This window comes from Sitophilus oryzae, unplaced genomic scaffold (genome assembly GCF_002938485.1).
Source record: "Sitophilus oryzae breed Bouriz unplaced genomic scaffold, Soryzae_2.0 scaffold_810_pilon_pilon, whole genome shotgun sequence".
Lineage (NCBI taxonomy): Eukaryota > Metazoa > Arthropoda > Insecta > Coleoptera > Curculionidae > Sitophilus > Sitophilus oryzae.
In genome coordinates this window covers 4207279-4234322 of record NW_022147429.1, presented here as the reverse complement: position 1 = coordinate 4234322, position 27044 = coordinate 4207279, and the positions used below count along the sequence as shown (strand labels likewise).

The following is a 27044-nucleotide window of genomic DNA, read 5'->3' as shown; positions in this document are numbered from 1 at the left end:
GACCAACCAAAGTTATTGATTATTCTTGACCAGATTGTAGTTTATGCTGGATGGATAGCTTTTAATTGCACTATATACAAACAAGAAATTGCTGTACTAAAGTATTTTTATGCATATCCTATTATCCTATTGTGGTGTAGGTAGGTATAATTAATATTAATCGAATATACAGTATGTCTCCGGATTGTCTTTACAAGAGGAAAAACTTTTTTATTATTGACATTTTGAGAAAAAAGCATTCTTCATAAAAATTTTTGCTTTATCTGAAATGGTTAATCCCGTTTATACTTTTTCAAATTTCCATACCATTTTAAAGAAAATTAAAAAAAAACATGAAATATTGTTGAATTTTTCAGTGACAATCTAAACGAAGCCACATAAAAAGTATCGACCAAAGTTAACATGTACAACGATTCAAAATTAGAATAGAAGTAACAAGGCAGGCTAGGTAGATAGGTTCATCTCCTCTTGTGGAATTTTTAAAAAGAAAACCATTGTTAGTTCGACTGCTAACTAACAAGCTTATTACCTAGGAAGGATACAATCCATGAACACGGCCTCTGCATGGTCGGCTATTTTTATTGGTAACTTTTTTTAAAAGAGGCAGCTGCTTTTGTCGGAACTAGGCTTTTTACGATCTTTACCATGGGTCCCTCTACATGTTTTCCAACTCCGTATTGTAAATCGTGTGTTTTAAATACCAGACGTGAAAAATATTATTTAACTGTACTTAGTACAGAGTCTGTAGATTGAGCATTATGGTACTGAGATATGCATATGAAGAATGAAAGTAATTCACTTTAAATGACAGTATACCCTTAAATTTGTGTGTGAAAATAAAAGCTAAATAGTCCAGTAAATGAAGGTTAAAACCACGGCCTAATTCGTCGACCGACTTTTCAGGCGGATTGAGTACATTTTGAGACGTACTTTTAGGGGGAAAAATTGTAACGCCGTGCTCGGTCCCAAAAAAATATATATAAAAATAATCGGATTATAATTCGAATTATAAATCACTCTATTATAATCAATTCTCAGTGCACTTGCAACGTCGTCACTCATAATTCATCACTCAGTTCTCATTATTCGAAATTCAACTAGCTTCTACGTCCCACTAGTAACTCGCATATCCAACGTTGCCGTTTGTTGTCCCTTAATTTCGCAGTTCTGCACGCGCATAAACGATAGTCGGTCGAGAATTTCGCATGCAATCTAAACAAAAAAAAGCGACGGCCTTACCAATGGATCCACAGCTGCTCTTGCACAATAATTAGCTAGGCGTTACTTTCCGCCGTTCTTAAAACCGTTCATAAAATAAGGTGACAGCAAACGGCAACATTGTTGCGGGTATGCGAGTTGACTAGTGGGACGTAGAAGCTTCTGCCGTCATAACTTCTGTAGTTAAATTAAATTAAAACAAGTTAAAAAAACACTCAAATTATTAATAGCGAATCGGATTGTTTGTCTCTCTCTCTCAGTCTCTGTTAGTTTCTCGATTTACTATAAAGAAAGATTACCAAACAATCCCGCCCAAAACATCGACTACTCGTATTAGTGAGTCATCGATTTTTTATCATTCATTAAAAAATTTGAATTATTTTTCGATAATCGGATGATGACGATTATTTTCATAATCGAATTTTGAATCACTAGTAATTATTACAAAAATGGTCCTTATCAGTTTTTTTAATAGAATCAGTAATTTTCGAGATATTCGGCCTCGAAGATCCCTGAATTTCCTCTCCAAGTCTTAACGCTCTGAAGATAGATATCATAAGCGACATAAGCGTATCATTGATTGACAAATTGTTTAATAACTCGGCTAAAATTTAATATTTTTTGATGATTCAAAGTTCATTTAAAAGATAGAATCAACAGCTATCACATTTTAGAACTTGTTTGAATATCTACATACATATCTATATAAAATGCTAATGTTTATCTGTGTCGTCTCTACTGAAGTAACGACTTACTCTAGAAAGTTGCTTTTATTACTAAAAGATAGCTAATTGGCTCTTCTAAAAACTGTCGTCGCCGGATTTTTTGTTTTTCATTTAATTAAACAAAAATAAAAAGTTTTTTCGTGATGTCATGGCGGATGCGCCAGGCTTCAACTAGTTTTATGATAATAAAAAAATCAAAAGAGCACAAAAATTTTCAGATTTTTATGTACTTATTCATATTTTTGACTAATAATAGCTTATTACTCAAGATTTTTTTAACAACTGTTCTTAGAGTCTCTTTAAGCAATTCAGAAAGTTTGAAGTATTTGTTTAATCACATTTTAATAAAAAATTGGTCAAGTGCGAGTAGGACTGGCGCACGAAGGGTTCCGTACCATTCATTATTTATAAAACATTAGACACTATATTATTATAAACTTTTTTCCGATTTAGCTAAAATTTTGAATGCGCGTATAAGTAATTTAAAAAAAATGAAGAAACACATTACTAAAAATTGTATTAATCAATAATAAATATGTAAAAAGTAAAAATAAATATGTAAAAAGTGAAAATAAATATGTAAAAATTAAAAAAAAGTCGCCTTGACTAGGATTCGAACCTGCCTTACTACAGCTCCAACGTCATAGCAGCGTAAAGTCCTAACGCTTTACCCACGCGGCCACCAAGGACTTGAAAGATTCCATGTAAAATTCTTGCTTAAAAGATAATGTTTAGTGAAAGCATTTTTTATTTATAAACATTTATTTAATTCGGTTTTTAGTATTTAAATAAGCTATAACGGTTCATAAGATAGACCTTTGTGACAGACGGATGGATAGAGAAGTCTTAGTAATAGGGTTCCCGTTTTTACCCTTTTGGTACGGAACCCTAAAAAACAACTATTCGTGAGTTTGGCTTTTTTCGCTTTTTGGGGAAAGTTTTTAAAACAAAAGAAAATTGAAGAGAATTACGAATAGTCGAACTGGTTTCTTTTTACGAACAACTTTAGGAAAAAAGGTGTTAGGATCATTTTTTAGCTAAGGACTCAATCTTTCATTTGGCGACCATGAAAATCATCTACATGCCATATTTCGGCCAATATTGGCGGAAAACCCGTTTTTTGGCCCCCTAGGGCCGTTGTTTTCCTGAGACTTTGCGAAAAAAAAGTGTTAGAGCTTTTTTGTAGATAATGACCTAATCCTCCATTTAGCATGGATGAGAATCATCCACATATCATATTCCGGCACACCTGATTTTTGACCCTTTAGAGCCGTTTTTAAGCGTTTTCCCGGGACTTTAGGAAAAAATGACCTAATGACCGAACCTAAGCTAATGACCTAAGCTTCATTTTTTATTCCAAGAAACAATTTGTAAATTGCATATTCTGGCACATATTTGCAAAAAACTGATTTTTAGGCCATTTGGGGCCAGACTACGGTGTTGCAATTTTCCCCCTAAAACTACTCCCCAAAAGATATACAATCCGCCTAAAAAGTCAAGGTCGACGAATTATGCCGAGACTTGTGTCTTTTCGTGTCCTTACTTACTGGACTAAAAACCTAAATTGAATTAAATATATTTTAGATGAAGAAAATCTCGAAAAAATCCTTGTAAACGACACAACACGTATGTGTTATTTATACATATATTAAAAACTTTTTGCATGATAGCATAAGTTACTTTCTCCCACTATTTTGGCATAAACAACAATCAAGCTTCGCAATTTGACTCGCTGCGCTAGAATCGTTTCTTTTACTAGAACGTACCGAACTTGGAGGAGAATGTAGTGGGTAACGTCACTAAAGAGAAGTCAATGACATTAGGAGGAAGTCTTTGTTTGCTTCAAAAAGTTCGAATGGCGTTAAAAGAGATGTTAAGTATGGCTAGATTAAAAATGCTAATACATCGTCGGCGTTTTCTAGACCGCCGGTACAGTAGCGTAACATCTCTGTCGAAATTAAATATTGTGGTAATTTAAACAAAACGATCAAGTCAATATTTGTTTTGCTATTTAGTACATATCAGAACAAGATTATTTTAGTTGATTTTTCTTGATGATTTATTTTGTTAAGGTTTCATACCTTACACGTAATTACGGAATTTAAAAATTACTTTTTTCTCTCTGTCGGTTCCAGAGGTTTTCTCAGTAACATCAAGTAACTTTAATAACAATTATGAAAACCAATGTCCACGTTACTTATAATATATGGAGTATATAGAAATCTCGATAGAGATAAATAGCGGTATATATACAGGTTGTTTCTAACGTAATGGAAAATCCTCGGGAAAATCTAAGCAATGTTGCCTTCAAAATCCCTAGAACCTTGTAGGAGACTTTGAAAACTCTTGCCTCGTTTCAAAATTGTCGAAGCTTTTCCCGTCCTTTTGTCTTTCCCTTAGAGGACATAAGGCATGCTTTTTAGCACTCATTTAGCGCTCAAGTAGCCTCACATTTGATATTAAAGCATCCAAATAGCCAATTTATTGTCACTGTTTCAATGAAAACCTCATTGTATTACTTTAATGTATTCACAGAATTATTTATATCTAGAAATGACGATGAGATCATCTATCTTTTCGTTAATTTAGAATATGGCTATAGCTAAAATAAATTTTAAACCTTAGATAAAAGTGTACAGCTGGAAATTCCATCTGTAATTACCACATAAAATAGTAGTAATAGTATCTACAGTATAGCAATCGTTTTCATATTAAGTCCCTATTAGTTAAAGTGTTACAACGAATACACTACATAGATATGTTTCTACAAAAAAATTAACAACATTTAATGAACTTTAATATGTATTGTCAAATCAACGTTTTTCAAACCACCGTTAAAAAAAACAAGTTTTAATAGTGGTAATAGATATAATACATATTCAGATGCGTTTTGATTCTCAAAATTGAGCTTTATTCGAGGATTATTTTTTATACAACAATATATAAACGTAAAGCAAATATTTTAACCTATTATTGAATATGAATTCCATTAGGTGTATTAACAAACTAAATAATCAGATAATACCGGATAATACTAATTTCAATTTTTTTATGTTCGCTAGAGTGTACTCCTAAAGTCAGGCTATTTGTGAAGATTAGAAAAAGATTCTAGACAAAGCCTAATCATGATAAACATATTTTAAAAAGTGATAAATAAATAAATTCCCATTTACCTACTATACCTATTCTTCAGAGCTTGATATCTTTATTAGGTATTTATTGTAGATGTGTCATGTGTATGTTATATTTTCAAAACAAATTTAGCAGATTTTGACAACAATTAGATTAAATAAAATTGGGGGTTGGAACCTTTGGTATTACAACAGCAAAATAAAACACTAATTCACTACAATAAACCAAAATACTTTACTTTGAACTTTTGAACACTGAACGGGTGTTTTGTTAATCATGTTAGCATCATTAACAGATGATACAAACTTATAAGACTTTTTACTTCCTGACTTTTGTAGGTTTTAATTATCTGCCTCAGCATCTGCTGATGATGATAACAAAGTTAGCGAAACGCGCGTCCAGTTTTAAAAGTAAAGTGTATTGATGAATTAGTGTTTAATTTTGCAGCTAGATAGATGACAACGAGGATGACAAATTAGAAATGTCTAAATTTGATATACACCATCATATCATCACATACATCACCACTAGTTAATATTACTTTTTAAATCTAGGCTAAAATCTGTCCAACGAGTTTCCAACAGACCACATCCAAAGAAGACAGAATACACAATTTGCCTATGAATTAAAATACACACAGATGCACAACTGTGTATGTGTTTATTGTCATATATCCTATCATTAGACAGACTCTAATATACAGGGATCAGTAAAAAAAACTCAGTAAAAAATAACAATTTATTATTCAACCATTTCCAATTGTGGTGTAGCCTCCCTCACATCTCTTTGTAATTGTTGTCTATTGCTGGCTATGCGGACCCAAGTTATCCCTGCTCAGTTCCTAATATCATGGTTCCATCTCAGGTTTGGTCTTATTTTCTTCTTCATGTACCATCTCCCATCTCCATTTCGGAGGTTGGCTATCACCATACTATTTTAACTTTGGAAGCTGCGGCCCTAAATAGGTCAGATGATGTGACGTTAAACCATTCTCGCAGGTTCCTAAACCAAGATATTCTTCTCCTTCCAATAGATCTTTTTCCTACAATTTTTCCTTTGAATAATGAGCTCTAGGATCTCATATTTTGGACCTCACATGATGTAGCCAAGATATTAAAGTTTTCTTCTTTTCACTTCATGAAGGATCTCTACGTCCTTCTCCATTCTTCTCAGAACCTCTACATTGGTCACATTATATGTCCATGATATTTGCAGCATCCTACAGTAGGCCCATATCTAGAAGGCTTCTAGTCTTTGCTCGCAGTATGCGTTGAGGGTCCAAGCTTCTACACCATACAAGAGGACTGGGAATACACAGCACTTGCGCATCCGTGTTTTCAGCTCCAAGCTCAGGTCGTAGCTACAGAGAAGCGTTTTTAGAAAGGTCTTCTTCTAGGTCTCTTCATTCATTGTGGGTACCATGCTGTAATATTTGTGGTCTATCTGTTATCTGTCCTTCTTGCCAGGTGTCCTGCCCATTGCCACTTGAGGGATTTGATTCTGTTGATGACATCTGGCTCTTTTGTATCCATTGTATTTTTTACGGTCTTTCTTAATCATTCCCAGCATATTTCGTTCCATTGAGCGGTGTGCAACCTGTGTTTTCCTTATGTACTATATAATGTCCGTTTTAAGTGTCCAGGTTTCGCATGCATAGGTCGTAGCTGGTAGTACACGTTGACCAAATGTTTTCTTCTTTAGATAAAGTGGCATTCTAGATTTGAATATGATTGAGTTTCTTCCATAAGTACTCCATGATCATCATTAATTCTTCTGTTGATTTCTGGTAGTAGAGATCCAGAGCTATGTATTAGGTTCTCCCACATATATAAATATTCTTCTACTATTTCCAGTGTTGTGATCGAGGTTGTGATATTTATTATAATGTCTGTTCTGTCTACTAGTTCGTTGTACATTACTTTAGTTTTTGCTAAATTCATTTTGAGTAGGTCTCTCATTGCTGGTTGTATTTAGTTCGTTAATTTGTGCTTGCAGTTCTTCAGAACTATTGGCAATTAGGACTATGTCATCAAGGAATCTTAGATGGTTAAGCTTCATCTATTTTTGAACCTTTGTTGGTCCAGTCCAGTTGACGGAAGATTTCTTCTAGCGTTGTTGTAAACAGCTTTAAGGTATCGCGTCTCCTTGACGTACTCCTTTACCCCAGAGTCCTTTACCAGAACTCTGGGGTTGTTTTATATATCATTACTTTTGCTTTGGCATCTTTGTATATATTGGCGGGAGTTTCTATATAAGGCCTGTCAATACCTTGTTTCGCTATTACTGCCTTAGAATATATCGATTCGAAAGCCCCATCAAAGTCTATAAAGGCAATGGCTAGTGGAAATTCGTATTCTCTTTTTCGGCTGATAGTTTTTCTTAGTGCATGTATGTGATCAATCGTGCTGAAGCCCTTTTTAAAGCCTGCTTGTTGTTTATTATTTTTGTGAATATCTAGTATATAAGTCTACTGGTAGTAGATTTGTTGGTATATAGTTTCTGATGCCTTCTTTGCTGCCTTTCTTATGAATTAGAATTATGTTGGCGCTATTCAAGTCTTGCAGTATATGTTTTCTCCTTAGGCAGCTGGTGTATATATTTGCTAGGAAGTTCTCGTACCTGCATACTTAAGTATTTCAGCTGTTATTCCGTCGTTCCCTGCTGCTTTTCCATTTTTCATATTTTGAAGCGCCATTTCTACTTCTCCCACGAGAACTTCTGGAGCGTCGTCTTGTAGTAGAGGTAGTCTTTCTTCTTCATGTGTTTTTTGGGGTTTGGTTTGTTTTAATAACTTCTTTTTAATAACTTGGTTGTTTATAGGTCGCTGTAGAATTTTGTTACCAGGCTTATTATTTCGTTTTTGTCTGTTTCTGATGTTGTTACTATTGTTCTTTCCAATTATGAGGGATTTCTTAGCATTCTCATACCTTGTTCTGTGTTTGATTGCAGTTTGTATAAGTTTCTCATGGTAGTTTTTGATGGCTTCTGCAATTCTCTTTCTTATTGTCTTACATAATTCTGTGTATTTTATTTTATGTATCCTGCTCTCGGTTTTCATTTCTCTTCCTTTCTTGAGAAATGCTTTGGTCTCATCAGTCAGTTTATTATTTTTGTTACGCGGCTGTGGGCCTCCTATTTCTTTAGCACAGTTTAGTTCAGTGTCCATGAAGCTGTTGTATGTTGTGTGTTTGTTTCTTCTTCAGTCAGCCTGCTATCCAGTAGCTGTTCATATTCATATTATTTTTCTTTTAGTCTGTTAGTGTTTACTGTGGTTGCTATTGGTTTCCTGATTAATTTTATTCTTTCTAGTCGAATATCAAGAACTATTCTGGTTCTAACGAGTTTTCAACTTTTACTGTGTTCAATTTGTTGGTTCAAATGAAACAAATTGCATTCCTAGTTACCCCATTAGGAGCTTGCCATGTCCGTTTTCAATTTGTGTTCTTCCTAAAGATTCTGATGATATGCGTATTGTACAAGTCTCTGTCCTTTCTCATTTCTTTCCCCAATTCCAAAGTTTCCCATTTGTTGTTCTTGTTCTTTTTTGTTTCCCCACCTTTGCATTGAAGTCCCCTATTAGATATTTAAAATGACTATTGTTGCCGTCCAATGCTTGGTTGGTTTCATTATAGAATTATTCTAATTCTTAGTCCGAGTGACTAGTTGTTGGAGCGTATGTTTGTATCATTTGCAAGCAATATTTCCCTGACAGTTGGAGTGTTAGGCTTGCCGCTCTATCTATTAGATGTCCTGATTGTCATTGAAGATATCTGTTATGTTCACTACTTTGTCTTTCTATTCCTTTCTGAATTTCTGATAAGAAATCCTATGCCGCCTATCCTTCCCATAGATGTACTTTTATAGTAGATCATGTTTCCCGATAGAACTTCTAGCATTTGATTCTATAAATATACTTATTTCTTAAAAAAATACAACAGAGGTATCTACATATTAACAAATTTGAGATTTTTAGCGCAAATAACTTTAATTTTAAATAACATCCAAACAATTTTTCAATCACAGTAATATTTTAAGGCTTCTACTTCTAATTAACATTAGGTATATCTGTTTTTATTAACTTATGGAGGTACTAAAATTACAATATAACAAATCAGGGAAAAGCATGTCTATATTTTGAACTATGGTCATTATAAAAAAACAGTTTAGGGCGATTCCATGATTACTAACGGGACAAACTGAACGAAAAATAGAATGTTTTCGAAAAATATTTATATCTTATATCGTTCATATAACAATGACCTTGTAATATTTGTTAGCAATGATTTTAAGTAATAATTTGCCAAAAAGATATTACTTGAATATTTATTAGATTGGCGGAAATATTACAAAAACATGTGTTTACTAACGGGACAGAAAAAACTTCAGACATTTTTTCAAATAATTCAGAGAGCAGACCTGTGAATTTGAACGCCTGACACAAAATGTAAAAATATAGGATGGTAAAGGTCCCATCTAAAAAATAGTTAAGCATATTACTCTCATTTACTTATCAGGTGTATAGGTTCTTGGTGGTAATTTATGTTTACTAACGGGACATTACTAACGGGACAGTTTTTTCCAACAGGATATATTATTATTTTTAAAACAATAAATTCAAAAATTACCTAATTTAATGCAACCAAATAATATCAACATATAGGAAAAACTGTCAAAGCCTAATCCTTAACCTAAAAGCACTTGAAAATTGTATTTTTTTCTGATCTCGGTATTTTTTAATCAATATATGGTGCTAATCAACGGATTTGAAATAATGTGAGCTTGCTATCAACTAACAGGAAAAGGTTAAATCAATTTCCTTACATTTACTGCATTCGTTCAGCATGCAAAATCCCTGTGTACAATTGCAGGATATTTCAGAAATCAAACTTTTGTGGTCTTTAGGAAAAGTTGTGATGTTTTTCTGAAGAACTTCCAAAATGTAAAAAACGTTTGCATGATATTTGCACACACACACATTATGTGGCATTGCGCTGCTAAGCAGGATGCATGATGGTCTGGGCTCATAAAATTAACTTAGTTTTATTTTAGTATTTGGATTCTCTTCTGTAAAAATCTGGAGGGCTTCTTTTATAGTAAGATACATGTATGTATCTTTTTGGAACGTATTCGACATGATCGCCTCTTTTTATTTTCACCCGGTCTTTCATTCCAGGAGACACCCTGCTGATATCCTCTCGTAAATAAAAATTTTAAATTTTTTCAATTCTCCTGTGATAATTTGCGTTTGTTATCAATTGACGGACTGGTAAACTTGCTAATATTTTGTATTTTTAAACTTGCTTCAATTTTTTCCAGAATTTTTCTTAAAACGGCCACTTTCTTATTTTTATCTAAAGGAAGTGATTTATTTGTCGCTCTTACAGCTTTTCCAAGGCGTTGGGCCGTTTTATAGGGCAATATGCTTTTCATTAATGTTCAGTTCCACTTTCAATGCGATATTATTTTTGGCCAAATCTTTTAGTTTTTCCTGTATTTTATCTGATTTTTAGCATAATTTTTCAAATAATTTTGTTTTAAATTTTCATTTTCATAAATCTTTTTTCTGTAATTCGAAACACAGGCTTTGATTTTTTGTTTGCGTTAGAAACTATTTTTCCTGTCCTAAAATATAATTTTTGTTTACTAACGGGACAACAATTAATTTTAAAAAACTACAAAGCTAGAACTTTTAAAAAAGAAACAGTTAAAACATTAGAATTTGTTCACACAAAACTTATATTTTTTATCTTATGTAAAAACCTCTTGGCTTGAAGTATCGCTATATATCAATTCATTGTATATTTTGTTTACTAACGGGACATAAAATTTAGATATACTTATAATATTTTATCACAAAATATACTTACTTGGAAAGAGTAACAACACAATAATTCTATCACTCAAACAGAAGCGCAAAGAAAACTGACAGCGTTAGCGCATTGCTCAGCTTTCTTATCCATAGCCACCTTGATAAAACAAAGCGATTTTTTGGAATTTCACTGTGAAAACCAAAACTATTTTGTTCTGACTATTTTCAAGGAGCACTAGATTAGAAAGTTAAGTTATTCTAGTTTTGTTATGTACTATAGGCATTATACTACAAATAAAAGTACAAATATTTTAAAAAATGTCTCATTTTAAAATTAACAAAAAAATGTATTGTTTGTGGAATCGCCCTTTAACAAAATAAAATTAATAATGTTAAATAAACAAAACATATAAACCTACAAAAACGAATTAAAACATGATTTTTTATCACGGTGACTCAATTTTCTAGCAATGCACTTAATTTTAGATCACAGTTACAGGAATAAATATAAAGAAAACTGCCATATGCGTAGCGCGCAACCGGTCCAAATTTCTTAAAAGACCGACATTAGAACACGGTTGTAATAGAATACAAACAGCCCAGTCAGATCGATATAAACTGATACGACGACGCTCTAATACCAATAACAATGCCATGCTAAAAGTAGTATTTTAAGTACTGTAATTTTGTACGGTGTACAGCAGCGCAGAGGTCAATGCCTGAACTCATTACTTACGGTTTTGATGGTACTTTAATAAGGATACGCTTTAGAGAAGCCATTTTACCTACCTACCTTACCTTCCCTACTTCTGCCTCGAATTAACAAGGCTTTTCAGAACTACTTGGATGACAATAAAATTTTATCTAGTTTTATATAAAACACACAGCGGCTTGCTTACCAAACATTTTAATAGATAATACCGAGGATAATACGTACTTATAAAGTATCTTAGTATTTCTGTTTCTGATATTCCATGCAACAAATAAGATGTTTTTAAGAAAGTATTTTCTACAGCCACGTAGCTACTTCGAGCTTCGAAATATTCAATTAATTATTCTTTATTCAAAAATAGAGATAATGAATTAGTTCCCATGTGATAAAATTTCGACAATAAAAAATACCGCCTTTGTACTCCCCAAATTATATTGTCTATTAACGTGTTTTTGTGTATTGTAATTAAGTTATTTGCACTATGTACAAAATTAAAAATTATTTCAGTCATAAAGTGTGGTTGTATAAGGGGTGATTGATACTGAAATTATTATGTACCTATGAATGGCCTATGCCCTTACAATAATTTATCAAAGATTAAATGTAGGTAAATGGAACATTTTCTGACTATGACAAAGGAAGCTCTTATCCACAAGAAATCGAACGATTCATGAATACCTATAGTATGTACAGATATTAAACTTTGTAGTAAAAAGTTTAAACATGAATGACGGAAAGTTTACTATAAAACCGAGGCATTTGTTTATGAAAAACATTGAATGAAAACAAAAACGGAAAATAATAGCCCGAAACGGTAAATTTGGAGGTTAGTAAATGATTATAGGCATCATCGAATCCTCGATCATTGCCAAAAATACGATACGACTACGAAACTACAAAGGAACCGCAAAACCTTTAACGAGACAGAAGAAAACACCGAAATCAATCGGTAATCGCTAATAATAAAAATACTTACTTGAGAGAATACGCTGAGCTTTTATCCGAATACGAAATATTCATCGATGTGCCTGGGAGACAACTATATACCACACTCACAAAAATGTAACACAAAACAATTAGAATCTTCGTGGAATCTTAATTTAACGCGGTTTTAAGGTACGTACACGTGTGTTTAATGATTGTACGCACTTGTAACACACACTAGAAGCGATGTGCCGCGTTTCGCACCAATTATTTACGCGAATTCTTGGATTTTGGGGGTGTTTTTGCGGACAACAGCGCCTCGTCGTTACAAGATGGCCGGACCTAGGCTTGGTGTCAGTCCGATTGCTTTGCTAACCCCCCTCCCGCCGTGCACGGTACCCCCCGTAAACGTCCACAGAGGTTTTCATTCTCGCTTCTCTACTGCCTCTCTCCGTCGCACATACAACGTGCAGTTACATCGACGGCGGATGCACACTGTAAAAATTACTCTGATTACTCATTTCGGTGTGTTTTATCGCATTTTACGTTCGGGGAGTGTTCCTTCCTTCTCTTTTGTTATTCGGCTGACACGCAAGATTTTGCCGTTATCGCCTCCCTAAACTGTAAGTCAAGATTAATATTATTAATATTGTTGTTCATAACATTAAGTCCGTTTTTCTATCGACCGATCTCTGTGTTTTGTTTATCGTGTTTGAGTCTGACGCGTTGTTTTGTTTCTGAGCGATTATAGGTTAGGTTTTCTTTCGATTTGGGTAATTTAGGAAAATAAATAGGGGAAGCGGGAATCATAATGGACTGAAAATTTATGTTTTAACAATAAACATAGGGCCTTTTCACATTTGTGCCTATTAAAGTGAATGATAAGTTGAGAAATGTTCTAAATTTTAATTAAAAAAATATCTATATAGGTATAATGTTTTTATTTTCGAACTGACTTTTTTAACACAAATTAAAAAGTTTTTAAAATATAATTTTGTGTACGTGTCCCAAATTCGAGCCTTATCTTTGGGATCTCGGAAATTATACAGGGTGTCTCAGAAATAAGTGCAGACATTTTAACTGGCAGTATATTTTGACCCTAGAAACAAGCCTATGAGGGTTTTTTTCTCAAAAAAAAATTGCTGAAAATTTTTATTTTTTTATATATTTTCCGGGAAATTTTAAAAAACTTTTTAGTGCCACTTGTTTATTCACTTGAGATTTCTCTACGGTATATCCTCGGGTGTATCTAAACCTTACAGTGGTGCCACCTCCTACGTTCTACACATTCTACATATTTCTATATTTTTAAATTTACAGCAATTTTAAATTTCTACACAAAACATTATGAATGCTAATTTTAATCTTTTATCAGTGCCATTATTTATCAGTGTTTATCAGTCTTTTTGAGAAAAATGGACGCCTTCTTTAAATTAAAAAAGAAAGTTGATGATGGCAGCTGAAAGGCGAAACGTCGGTATGAAAATCTAATAGTACCATCTCGTAGAACTAAAAATGTATCAATGAGAATTTCAAAGATATTTTGTTATATCTATTCAAGTAGGGTTACAAAAAAATAAAAATGAAATCGCGAATATTCGGTTCTCTCCAAAAATCTTCGGAAGTATTCGGTATTTTTAAACTTTTAATGTGGCATTTGGATCAGCATCAAATTACGCAACTTTGCCTCAATTTAACTGATGATGACAATGTCAAGCTTCGAATTTGGGACACCCTGTACAAACAGTGACAAAAATGGAATTTTATTGAAAGAAATTTTTAAATACTTACACTGATTAAACCACAATAATTAAAAAAAAACGGTTCACGCAAATATAGACAAACTATATGTATATACCGGGTGCGTCTCAAAAGTGGCTCACCCCTATAACTTATAGCTAATTGTTTTCAGTTACTGACTACAACTTTTGATTTTTAGCGTAGTAATGTGAAAACCGCATCTTTGTATCTCTACTAATAAACGATAAAACACACGAAAATTAACTTTGTCTTCGTCTTGCTCAAAATGCAATACCAAGGCTAAGACTAGCATTGGACCTGTTTATTTGTTGCTTTTAAAGGGAAACACCCTTTTCTATAGAAGATAGACAAAAACTAATAACGGTATCTTCGCTCAATTTTTATCAAAAACATGATGGTGAAAACGGCACATCGATATCTGATACCGTTTCGGAGTTACGGAGTGATTTTCAAAAATGTACAATTTTAAGAAATCGCTGTAACTTCATTGCTGTGGATAATTTTGTATTTTTATGAAAACATTTCCAAAGCACCTTTTTACGTAAAATTTAATAGTTTAAGCATATTTTTTTGGACACCCTATACATTTTTAATTCACTGAAAATAACTTAAAATTACCTTTCCAAAAATATAGCACACTTGATATTTTGTTATAGTCCCCTTCGAAATACAGAATTTTTAAAAGTTCGCCACTTTTAACTAGTAGGCTTTGGATCTCTGATCCCTTATTGATGATCTGCCCCTAGTGGACCTCGAAAACATATTTTTCCAGCAAGACTCAGAACTTTGAAGTTATCAGCAAATTTTTGCAGCCAATTTCGAGACTGAAAATTGAATAACTAACCAAGATCCCAGCCGTTGGCCGCGCCGGACTTAATGCCTATGGATTTTCATCTTTGCGGAAGAATAAAGGTTCTTATTTTTAAATTGCCCGTATAATCTAGATAAGAATTAGAAGTACTTAGCGGTTATGCGAAGGTATCTTTCACCCCCACTGAGTTAATGAAATCCGCGAGAAATGTTCAACGGTCAACGGTCCCCTCTGTCCATAACAGACGACAGTCGATATGTCGAACACCTGTAGTAAAATCTCATGTCTTGGTTTGCTATTTATTGTTATTAGATATAGTTTAAATATGTTGATGTTGCTAAATATAGTTTAAATTGTTATAAAATTCTGCATCTCTCATTGCAAATATTACTTGCAATGAATTTGAATTTGCAATGAATTGATTTTTTTTTGCATTACAACCGGCGCCGTTCAAAGCCTACCTACTTATTCAAAGTGGGCGAATTTTTATCTACTCTATATCTCGAAGAGGAATTGAGGATAATATCAAGTATGCTATATTTTTGGAAAGGTAATTTTAAATTATTTTCAATGAATTAAAAATATACAGAGTATCCCATATAAAAAATCAAATTTTTTGTTGATAATTCTTAAATTTTTAATTTTAAAAAAATTATACTTAAACTATTAAATTTTACACAAAAAGGTACTTTGGAAATGTTTTCATAAAAATACAAAATTTTCCATAGCAAAAAAGTTACAACGATTTTTTAAAAATGCATATTAAAGAAAACACCCCGAAACTCCGAGGCGGTAACTGATATCGATATGCGGTTTTCACCATCATGTTTTTCATAAAAATTGAGCTCCAGACACTGATATTAGTTTTCGTCTATCTCCTATAGAAAAGGGTGTTTCCCTTTGAAAGCGTCCAATTTGACCCGCCCTCCACCCTGTACATTATACAGATTTTTTGGTGTGTCTGTTATTTTTCAACAAAACTACCAGGAAGACTACTTACTTGAAAAACACTTCCTAAACTAAATATGCTTGAATTTGAATTTGGCTGGATCACTATTTGGACTTCTAATAATTGTACTTATATTTGTTCAGTGATATCTATATACAATATTTGACAGCAACAGCTGTCAGAATCTATAATCCTATAGAATATCTAGATACTCTTCAGTATACTATAAATATTATTTGTTATTTCTGAAAAATATTTGTTTATCATTTTCAAGTTTAGTCCTGATTTAATATTTTACATAAAACTGCATGGTACTGACACATTATATTGAGTAAATGATCTGCTCTTTATATAGAGTGAACATTCTAGTGACTCCGAACATCTGAAATAAAAATCATGTTTGCAAAATCGACCCAACTATTCCATAATACGGAAAGTCGTATTTTACATTAAATTCCGTTCTGCTTTACGCCAACGTCCCCTACTTATTTATCAATGTTCGCCGGGTATTTTTAGATACATTCTATTATTGCCATAATTCTGGGCGTGTAAATTTGCCTGATTTTGGGAATGATGACTTTCTTGAATGTTTTTATATAAAAGTCAGTCAGGTTTCAGCATCATTTGATTTTATAGTTGCCTATGCGAATGTATGATGCATTTAATATTGTTTTGGTTTGTTTTTGCGCCAATTCAAGGTCGAGTTCATTGAAAATGGCTATATACATTCAGTAATATAATGAATTTAATTTGTTTCGAATTTGTTGCGTGATATAATTGTTTAGGAAAATTGCATATTGTTTCGCAAATTTTAACAAGTATAATGCTTTCCTTTTATCTCTAAATAAACATAAATAGATTGACATTGACATGCCTAATTAATATTTTAGAGATGTTATCTTGTCTTATTTTAATGATTTTATTATTGCTGTTTTTAACGTTTTTTTTTAACGGGTGTTTGTTCTTATTTGCGGTATATTTATTTTATATACAGGGTGTCCCAAAAATTCTTAAATAATTCTAAAAAGTCTTCTCACAACTTCTATTCTAGAACTCTCTAGAATTCTTTTGGTTTCCGTTGTCTCGTTCGGGATTTTCCACCAATGTCTAAGAGATGGCGCGCTACTCAATTCCCGAAAGACATCGCCACGCTTATTGACAATATACTACCGTTGATTGAAGAAATAAGAAGACGCGCAACCTTCTGGGCGATTTCGTGGCAAAAGACCTGTTCGAGATGTAGCTGGCGATACCGTCACTGCTAGTCAACCTGTCCGAGAACTGCCGCTGCTCGCTGATAGTCGTTTACACTAGTTTATAGCGCAGCGGATAAAGAATACTATACCGTAGTCAGTGTTGCCAGCCGCAATTTTTTTTTCGTACCATATTTCGTAAATTTTCGTAATAGATCCTGATGTTTCGTAATAAATCTTTTCAATGTTATGTTTTCGTGGAGTTGGCCACGTAGCCATAGCCATGCCATAGCTACAGCATGGCTACAGCTAAAAGTGGTGAGGTGTTTTCTGGCGGCGCAATTCTTCGAACCAGTTCAAAAAATTGCAGTCAGAAAATGACTTAGGTCTTTTTTTTTGTTAAAAATAGCTGATTAATACCTAACAATTAACATTTTACATTACTTTCAAAGACGTAAGAAAACTGCCAGTAACTTGTAGATTATTGTGATGTATTTCCTTTCAATATAAACCAAATAAACAAGAAAATTCAACTAGAAATTTTAATGCCAATGAACAGGGCCGTAACAGAGGCCGTAAACTGAAAAACTACAGCTAAAGAAACTAAAATTGCTATTGTCATAGCTATAGCAACATAAATAGCTTACAAAAGATAGATATTATGAAAAATACATATTTACAATTTTTTTTAGTAGAAAATATCACGTTTCAGGAGAAATCCACAGAAGAAATATGTGGTCAACTTCAAATAATAATCTTTGCACACACCCGTTTTTTCACAGCATCAGCAGTCTCATCAGTCAACTTAAAACTAACGAAATAAATATCAGGTTAAAATATAACTTTTTTTCACAGCATCAACAGTCTTAAATTAGTAAAATATATAAGTATTACTACATAGTATCATTTTTATACTGAACCTTTTTTTTCAAAAGATTGGTGTCTGGTACCCAAGTGTGGCAAGAATAACCTTTCAAAAGATCTTTTGAGTGTAATATTGAATCACAAGTGTCAATGTTTAAACGATTTCGAACTTTGGTTTTGATTAAATTATATTGGGAAAATTGTCTCTCTGCAGTTGCAGATGGATGAGGAAGACACATTATGCCTTTGACTAAGATGGACAAATTTGGGAATAACAATTCATCCGTACTATTTTTCATTCGAAATATTTTTTCCCAAAATTCTTCAAAATCTAAATCTTTAATACTCTGTACTTCTTCGGAATCTGCTGACAGTCTCCATTCAAAATCCAATTTTTCAATGTCAGTAACTAATTGTGGAAAATACTGAATGCTCTTAGCAGCAATAGAGTTTATATTTCCACTTACTACAGTCAAAGGATTAAATATTTTACAGAAATTCAAAATTGGATCATTGAATGAAAATCTTTTCTGAATTTGGGAGCATAGCTCAATATAAAAATCAAGACATCTTAGTCTAAAATTGTTGACAGAATTATTATTTTCCTCTGAGGATAACATTACCTGGACCCTAGCGCCAAAATAAACTTCTTCAATTGGTAAAAAATTTCTGGGATTTTTTACGTCTATTTTTTCTAAACTAGTTTGGTAACTGATTCACAATTTCTAAAACATAAGATAAAAATAAAAAGTATAACTTGTAAATAGGATCATTGAGGTTATTTAAAGTTGTTTGGAAACTTTGTAAATTTTCTGCTAAAACTGCATCCTGAAACACTAGTTTTAGGGAATTCCAGTGCAGTAAAATTCTATTTACTACCTCCTAAAAAATAATCTAATTATTGTTATTTAAGATAACTGTGAATCAGATTACCTGTAAGGACAGCCACCTTGTCTGACTTGGATGCAGCATTTTATGGGGCTTCTCATCTAAAAAGCTTTGGCATTCATTCAAAAAACGAAGGCGTTTGCTACTGTTTGAGAAAAAATTATATACTCCCCTAGCGAATTCTTCGAGTGTATTCGGTAATTTAATTGCTGCTGCGGACGCACACAGGTGGAATGTGTGGCAAATACATCCCATAACAAATAATGATGGGACATCCTGTCTAAAAAGTGCTTGTACACCTTTAATGTTTCCCATCATCACTGCCGCATTGTCAGCAGCTAGTCCAATCATTTTTGTTAGGGGTATATTATTATTTTTCAAATGGTTTATTGTGGTTTGATCAATTTCATTTGACGTACCTTGATGTATTTCTAAAAGACCAAAAAAGTGGTCTGTCACCTTTTCATCATAAAATCTTATCACTACAACTAATGACTTTTGTGTTGCCACATCAGTGGTTTCATCCATTATCAAACTATAAGCAACTGATTTGTCAACTTTTTAAGCAATATTCTCTAAAGCGGAGGATGTAAAACAATGTTTAGTAATTAGGGTGGCTTTCGTCCTAGATATTTTAAGGTCTGCTGCAATATTTGAGTCTGGACACACTGATCCTATAAATTTTGGGAGGTGGTCCATCAATAAAAAGGGTAAATTAGTTCGTGAAGAAACATAACACATCTTAACTCTGCTGCTTTCACTTTAATGGAATGTAATTCTTTGTTAGGATTGATCGACAGCAGCTCTTGAATTTTTGGTGTTTTTTCTGCTTTCTTTATTTTTTTTATGTAGTAACGTTATACTGTGCCTTTTTATATGAGTAATTCCTCCAATTATTTTTTTGTCACAAACAGTACAGAATGCTGAACTTCCATCCGATGATGATTTGCACCAATTTGCATATCTTTTATCTTCACACCATTTATCCCGAAATTTTTGTTTATAACTGGTTGTAGTTACTTTTCGCCTTTTTAAAACAGCTTTTGTGCCAGTGGATTCATCACTACTAGAATCCGAGTCTGTAATACTGGAATGCCGCCTCCCACTAGGGCCTGGTACAGGAGAATCTGGCTGACTGCTGGAGTTTTGTATAGGGGAATCTGGCTGGCTTCTAGGGCCTGCTATACGAGAGTCTGAACAGCTACTATGTTCTGATGTAGGACGAACAGAAGCAGTAATAATGGGAGGATCTGCAGATTTTGCAGCATCTATTTTGGAAACACCAGATGTAGATAACCACCTACAAATTTAATTAATTTGATATAAACATAATTAAGTTAAGTAAACTATTAGGTAGATAGGTAGGTATAAAATATAAAGTTGATCCTGTAACTTACTTCTTCATCATAATAAAAGTTTCTAAAATATTTAAGTTCACAACAAAACTTACTTTGGTGGTTAGTGGTTACTGGTTAGTGATTCCCCTTTTTTGGTGTTCCCCCCGGTTCCCCGCTTTCCTTCACAGTTCCTTCCATAGACAAAGAAACAAATAATTTTATTTCTTTGTCTATGGTTCTATCTTGTAAAATGTTAGGTTATACCAGAGATATAAGGTTATAATACTCACAGCAGACGGCAGTGGCTCCAATTCGGTCAACGTGCAATACACGTGCAATAATTAATTTATTATACACAAAATGTGGAATGAACATTTTAAAAGCCAGTTTATCAACTTTTTTTATTATAGTTGAATTTTTAAATAGTTGGATTGGCTGTATCGTAAAAACGTAATAGATTGGTGAGCGGCGTAACAACGTAACAGATTTTTTTTTCCGTAATAGATTTATTACGAACGTAATAGGGCTGGCAACACTGACCGTAGTTCTGCTGTCAGTCGACAGAGTGGGTGGTTGCCGGAGACAGTGTTGCCAGAACTCCGGATTAATCCATAGGTTTACGGATTTTGGGTACAGTAGGTTAATAATTAATGATGGGATAACTCGAGCGAAAATTCGCCCGAGTACTCGATTATTAAAATAACCGACATCGCTTGATTATGAAGTAGTGATGCAAGTGAGGAGTTACGAGTGACGAACGCAAGCGATCCTAGAATTAAATAAATTGAAATCCGATTTTAATGTGACATACTCGATACAAAGCCGAGCGAATTTTCTACATACATTGCAGGTAGAAAATGTATACGACGTTATTCGTTGCGTATCTGAGTGACAAAATTTTACGACCTACATCGACAATGCTTTGAAATAAATTAAAAACTAAATCAAACGAATTACTCGTCGCTTGCCATTCATCACCGAAAGAATATGTGCTCTGCGCACGCAACTTACTGCTTGGCGTTGCGAGTGCAACAAGCGACAGGCGAAAAAACGTATTTTTAAATACGAGCGATGTTTCGCTCGAGCGATCGTTCCATATTGGAATTGCTTGAAACTCGAGTACTCGATTATTGAAATTAATCGGTTTTTCCCATCACTATTAATAATACGGATTTTCTATCATTAAACAATTTAATATAATATTATATGATTAAACAAAGAACGGTGTCAGAGTTGGCTTGGACATGAAGATTGCTGTTATTTCAAATTAAATATTATAGTAAATAACAACTAAACGACTTTTTTCGATCATACGAAATATTCAGTACCTATAAAAGAATTTTGATTTTTGTTGTTTATTCTATGTTTAACACGAATACATTTTCAATACATAAACGCGGATTTTTCATCCAATAATATTTTCGTCAAAGTATTACAGATATTACACATTTTAATATGGCAACACTGTCGCTTTCAGTTCCACACCGTCTTCGATATGCCCTCGCTAGACGAATTAGAGAAAATGAGTGTTTTATGCGTTGGCCGCAGAACGAGTAGAGGCTCCACCGTACAGCACTTGAGAAGTAAGGGGAAATCAAATCGGCCTTGTCATGAATTCGCCCATTAGGTTGCGTATCTTCTCAATGGTTTCAATCAACAATACTACTATCTACATATATAAAATGCTAATGTTTATCTGTGTCGTCTCTAGTCTCTACTGAAGTAACGACTTGCTCTAGAAAGTTGCTTTTTTTACTAAAATATAGTTAATGGGCTCTTCTAAAAACTATCGTCGCCGGATTTTTTGTTTTTCATTTAATTTAAAAAAAATAAGTATTTTTTTCCTGATGTCATGTCGTGGCGGATGCACCAGGCTTTAACTAGTACTATAATAAAATAACACGCTTCATGGTTTTTCGCTCTTCCGAAAGATATTGTCATACGCCTTGACAGTATTGAAAAAGTTGCGGCTACACTTTAAGGAGTGAGGCTGGTGAGTCAAAAACCTCTTCATTTTAGATAGATATTTGAGATCTTCTTGATACGTGTGGGGGGGGGCTACATCGAATTCTAGATATGCATTAAATAATAGATAATAATTTAGTAAAAATATAATTTTTGTATTATTTCGAATTAGGTTTACGAATTAATAGTATTAGCATTCTCTTTTCTTATCTATAGAATTGGTGCATTTCAACCAAAGATATTTAAACTCGGGAGATACAATGATCCATTCATAAAACTCTCTAAAGCTTCATCACACATTGGTTTGCGAAAATCAACGAGTGCAAGAGAGAATGGATAGAGAAGGAAATAGGGGTATCTGCTCGATGGCAACAATGTAGTTGTGTACAAAGATTAGACGTATGAGGTCAATTTCCAGTGGCGTGCTGATCGACCGACAGTATTTTAAGGAAATTAAAATAATTGTTTAATAAATTAAAATGAAATAGTAAAACTTATATATATATATATACATATTTGTCGCATTGTAAAAAAAATAAGTTGAGGGAGGATAGCGAAATAAAATAAAAACCGGCATAATTTTTTATTATAAGATGGCTTTTCACATAAGAATAACGATTAAAAAATGAATAAGCGTTTTTTACTTTATTTTATTAAATAAAATATCAAATTTTAGGTGTATTAGTAAATGCAGTTTCAATATCTTGTTCCAAACTTGTTCGTCTCCGGCGAATGAGATTCCCTCAATTAGCAATAACAAAATAAAATAGTTATTTTAACCTAATAACACAATATTTTACCAAAAACCAATATTTGTAGAGTTCACATATTTTTGATAAAAACTTTATTATTATATATATGAATTTTACAATTACAATAAAAAACATTGAATAAAATTTAAAATGTGCCTTATAATTTTTATTAGTTCACAATTGTTCATTAATGAGGGAATAAGAAGTAAGAAAATTCAACATTTATTTACCTTAACTTTCATTTTAGGGATGTTTCAAACACAGTAAATGAGAACTGAAAATATAAGATGTATATTATACCGTATGATCGAATAAAAACGGCGTCAGCGATGGCTATGAAATGAAGATCGCTGTCATTTTATATGTAAATTTATATAGGAAATGCCATCGATCGTCATTTCCAAGCCAACTGGACGACGTTTTTAGTCGATCATACGGTATGTGTATATCTAAACAAAATTATTTGATATTATAATACACAGTCATCAGAAAAGTCTAGCGATAATTTTACAAAATCATAAATAAAATAAAATGGTGATCGTTTAGTAAACGGTTCTTAGTTTAAAAAAAATATTTAGTTTTTTTCGAGGTTTTTTTTCTCTTGTTTGCAAAGGAAAATTCATATTGTTTATAAATAATAAAAAGTGCATGTGCAAAGAATTTCAGTACAATAAAAGTAAGAAAGTCATAAAATTCATGTAATAAGAACATTAATTATATGTATGTCAAAAGATGTCCATTTACATTATAGCAACCAAAATTTAAAACGAAAGCCGTATAAAATTGTAACGGCAACAAAAAAAGTAAGGCCGCAAAATTCCATCTTTGGTACACCCCAATAAAATTTTCACAAAAGGTAGGTAATGGTTAGTCAAACCCAAGTAGGTACCTAGATTAGATTTATTCTTATAAGAAAAAAGGGTGGGTTTCTTAGGGGTTTCTGTTTCCCTTTTCTTAAAAGGGAAACAGAAATTATTATTAACTTATTGGTAATTAGTATGTACCATGTACCTTTTTCCTACAAATAATTTAATTAATAAATATATAATTTAAAAAACATAATAAATATATGATTTAAAAAATAAACCTAAAAATATAATTTAGAGATATGCTACTTTTTATGTCTAGGTACGCCTCTGATCTACAAAGAATAGGATATAGTAATATACCTAACCCTACTTATTTGTATTTACCGGTGAAAAGTTAAATTTTGATTTTAATGATACACTCTCTTGTACACAATACATGAATGCACCATATTTTCAAATTAATGTCCACAGAAGTCCACAAAATAACGCAAAAATACTATAATACTGCAAATAAAGAATATGGAGCTTGATCGGCGGCATAGCAACATCGCAAAAGGAGAATCTAGGATTTTCCATTCATCCTCGAAATGCGTTGTACTACGCCGGCATATTTCTAAAACTAACGTTGCCAAACTGCTTTTTATTATTAAAAGAAACACGACCATGATATTTTTATTCAAATAAAATTTAAAATAGTAAAGCAGTTAAGCATTAAATGAAAAAAATGACGTTAGCAAATTAATGTAGTTGATATATTACAAAAATATAACGAAATTATTTATTACTTAATAATTGTGGTTGTGGTACTAATACTAATACCAATATACAGGTAAATCTGGCAAATGTTTTCGGTGTAAGAGAGATGGGAAAATAAGGATAGAATAATGCCTGATGAAGGAGAAAGGTAAACAATTGTATCTCTTGAGTTTAATTATCTTTGATTTCAACAGATTTTTTTAAAATTCCGAGAGCAGCGGTCGGTACGGTAGAAATCAGAACTTCGGCTACTTTATTTCATGCCCCGATTACTGAAATCATATTGAAATCGTGGCTATGTCATACTATTTAAGTATTTTGGTTTTTACTTGTGCAGTTATTGAAACTATAAACTTCCCAAGTACGAAGTTTGTGTGATGCAATGCTGCTTCGGACAGTAAAAATTAACTGAGATTAATCGCAACCAAACAAGAACTGGGCGTCGCGTTGTGTTGGGACAATTTCAGCACCGTCGGAGAATGCATCAAGACTGAAGACCAAGCATAGTGAGATTTTAAGGTGCGTCCAGACTTGACGAGACGAGATCGAGACATCTTCTATCCATATTTTGAGGCAAACCTGTCACTAGACAAGTGAGTTGGATCACAGTGAAAGGAACCCAAACACATATTAAATTGTAACTGAATATAACAAACGATGGCCAAATAATAACGCATAGAGTAATACATTTTTGTATCTTTAACATGGTATTTGGTTCGTCGTATCTTATTCATTCTCGTTTTTTAGGGTTTCGTACCCAAAGGGTAAAAACGGGAACCCTATTACTAAGACTTCGCTGTCCGTCCGTCCGTCTGTCAAAAAGGTCTATCTTATGAACCGTTATAGCTAGACAGTTGAAATTTTTACAGATAATGTATCAATGTTGCCGATATAAGAACAAATACTAAAAACAGAATTAAATAAATGTTTATAAATAAAAAAGTACTTTCACTAAACATTATCTTTTAAGTAAGAATTTTACATAGAATCTTTCAAGTCCTCGGTGGCCGCGTGGTTAAAGCGTTAGGTCTAGAGACAAAAAATACCGCCGTCGCCCTCCGGGAAGCCACCAAAGAATCACTTCCACCGATAACTTCAATCTCAATCTTGGAAGCTGAACAAGGCTGGACACAATTAAGGGATGCGATTCATAAAACTAGCGAAGCAGTACTGGGAAAGTCCAACAAAAAGAAACAACCAGATTGGTTTAACGAAAATCAACCTCGTGTCCAGACCTTCTTGGAACAAAAGCACAGAGCACATCAAGCAGTTACTGCAAATCCACACAATCAAAGGCTGGTAGACAACTTTAAAGCAGCCAACAACACGCTTCGAAGAAATCTGCGTCAAGTAAAGGATGATTGGTGGTCACAAAAGGCTAATCAGATTCAAGAGTACGCCACGATTATGGTAAATTCTTTGAGGCTGTTAAAGAAGTATACGGCCCAACCAAGAAGGTAAGCTGCCCAATCATGGCACAAAATGGCGAAGTTCTAAAAGAGGAAGAGGAAATTAGAAACCGCTGGAAAGAGCATTACAGCCATATCCTTAACCAAGAAAACAACCCCATTATAGAAGCACTAAATACAATACCTCAGTATAACAGCCTCGATGTATTAGATACCCCAATAACAGAACAGGAAATAATGGCATCCATAAAACAGCTTAAAAACAACAAATCAGCTGGCTGTGACGCGATCCCGGCGGAAATCTATAAGTGTGCAAATAAAGAACTTATTAGTCATCTTAAGGCTCTCTTCGATGTCATATGGGAAAGCGGAGAGATACCTCAGGACTTTTGCAACGCGAATTTAGTGAATATATTTAAAATAATACGGAAATTACCGGGGAATTTCACTATTGGCTATCGGAGGAAAAATTCTTGCAAAAATTATGTCAAATCGCCTTCACCCACATATAGAAAGAATCCTTCCAGAATGGCAAACGGGTTTTCGCACCAACCGTGGCACCGTCGATTCCATATTTTCCATCCGCCAACTACAGGAAAAAGTAAAAGAGCAGCAGTCTAAACTTTATGTTGCATTCATCGATCTAACAAAAGCCTTTGACTCTGTGAACAGAGATACACTTTGGGCAATTATGAAAAAGTTCGGAGTACCCAACAAATTTCTTACAGTGTGTAAAAGCCTCCATAACAACAACCAGTCAAGAGTGTCACATCATGGATCGCTGAGCGATCCCTTCCTGACTAATACAGGAGTTAGGCAGGGATGTGTCTTAGCGCCTCTTCTATTCAACATATTCATGGCATCGCTCTCCATTATAGTGGACAGCAAACTGCAGGAGAGAGGATTGGGCATTAGATACAGATATGACGGCGGTCTGTTCAACATAAAAAGACTGAGGGCAAAAACACGTACAAAATTCATCAAGAACTTCAATACGCTGATGACTGCGCTCTAGTTACAAACACGTTAC

General features: G+C 33.4%; 4 protein-coding genes across 13 annotated transcripts in view; 1 reads left to right on the top strand and 3 right to left on the bottom strand.

Annotated features, from left to right (window-relative positions):
* Positions 1-12878, bottom strand: part of LOC115889103 (bromodomain adjacent to zinc finger domain protein 2B-like) — a 160087-nt gene extending 147209 nt beyond the window's left edge. For 5 of the 8 annotated variants that reach the window (XM_030909028.1, XM_030909026.1, XM_030909024.1 and 2 more), the window contains exon 1: positions 12573-12877. The gene's annotated coding sequence lies outside the window, so the exon portion shown is untranslated. Of the gene's footprint in view, positions 1-12572 lie in introns of all 8 variants that reach the window. The other 3 variants (XM_030909020.1, XM_030909027.1, XM_030909021.1) reach the window with 1 other exon arrangement.
* Positions 12879-13019: 141 nt separating this feature from the next.
* The window catches only part of LOC115889104 (WD repeat, SAM and U-box domain-containing protein 1-like), a 91087-nt gene continuing 77062 nt past the window's right edge, over positions 13020-27044 (top strand). For both annotated transcript variants that reach the window (XM_030909030.1, XM_030909029.1), the window contains exon 1: positions 13020-13143. The gene's annotated coding sequence lies outside the window, so the exon portion shown is untranslated. The remainder of the gene's footprint in view (positions 13144-27044) is intronic.
* On the bottom strand, positions 17709-19698 carry LOC115889120. Its single transcript, XM_030909054.1, has 2 exons — positions 19032-19698; positions 17709-18980 (listed from the first exon to the last, which is right to left on the bottom strand). The coding sequence occupies exons 1-2, from the start codon at positions 19512-19514 to the stop codon at positions 18798-18800; spliced, it is 666 nt and encodes a 221-aa protein (XP_030764914.1). The 5' UTR covers positions 19515-19698; the 3' UTR covers positions 17709-18797.
* LOC115889124 lies at positions 19713-20531 on the bottom strand. Of its 2 annotated transcripts, none has more exons than XM_030909060.1 (2): positions 20384-20437; positions 19713-20286 (listed from the first exon to the last, which is right to left on the bottom strand). In XM_030909060.1, the coding sequence occupies exons 1-2, from the start codon at positions 20392-20394 to the stop codon at positions 19770-19772; spliced, it is 528 nt and encodes a 175-aa protein (XP_030764920.1). In that variant the 5' UTR covers positions 20395-20437; the 3' UTR covers positions 19713-19769. The 2 variants fall into 2 exon arrangements, 1 of the variants encoding a protein (XP_030764920.1); XR_004051369.1 differs by having other exon boundaries at positions 19825-20286; positions 20437-20531.

Coding starts and splice junctions, on each gene's coding strand:
- LOC115889120 (XM_030909054.1), bottom strand. CDS start 19,514: ATGGATGAAACCACTGATGTGGCAACACAAAAGTCATTAGTTGTAGTG. Junction 18,981..19,031: donor CAAGGTGGCTGTCCTTACAG/GTAATCTGATTC, acceptor ATTATTTTTTAG/GAGGTAGTAAATAGAATTTT.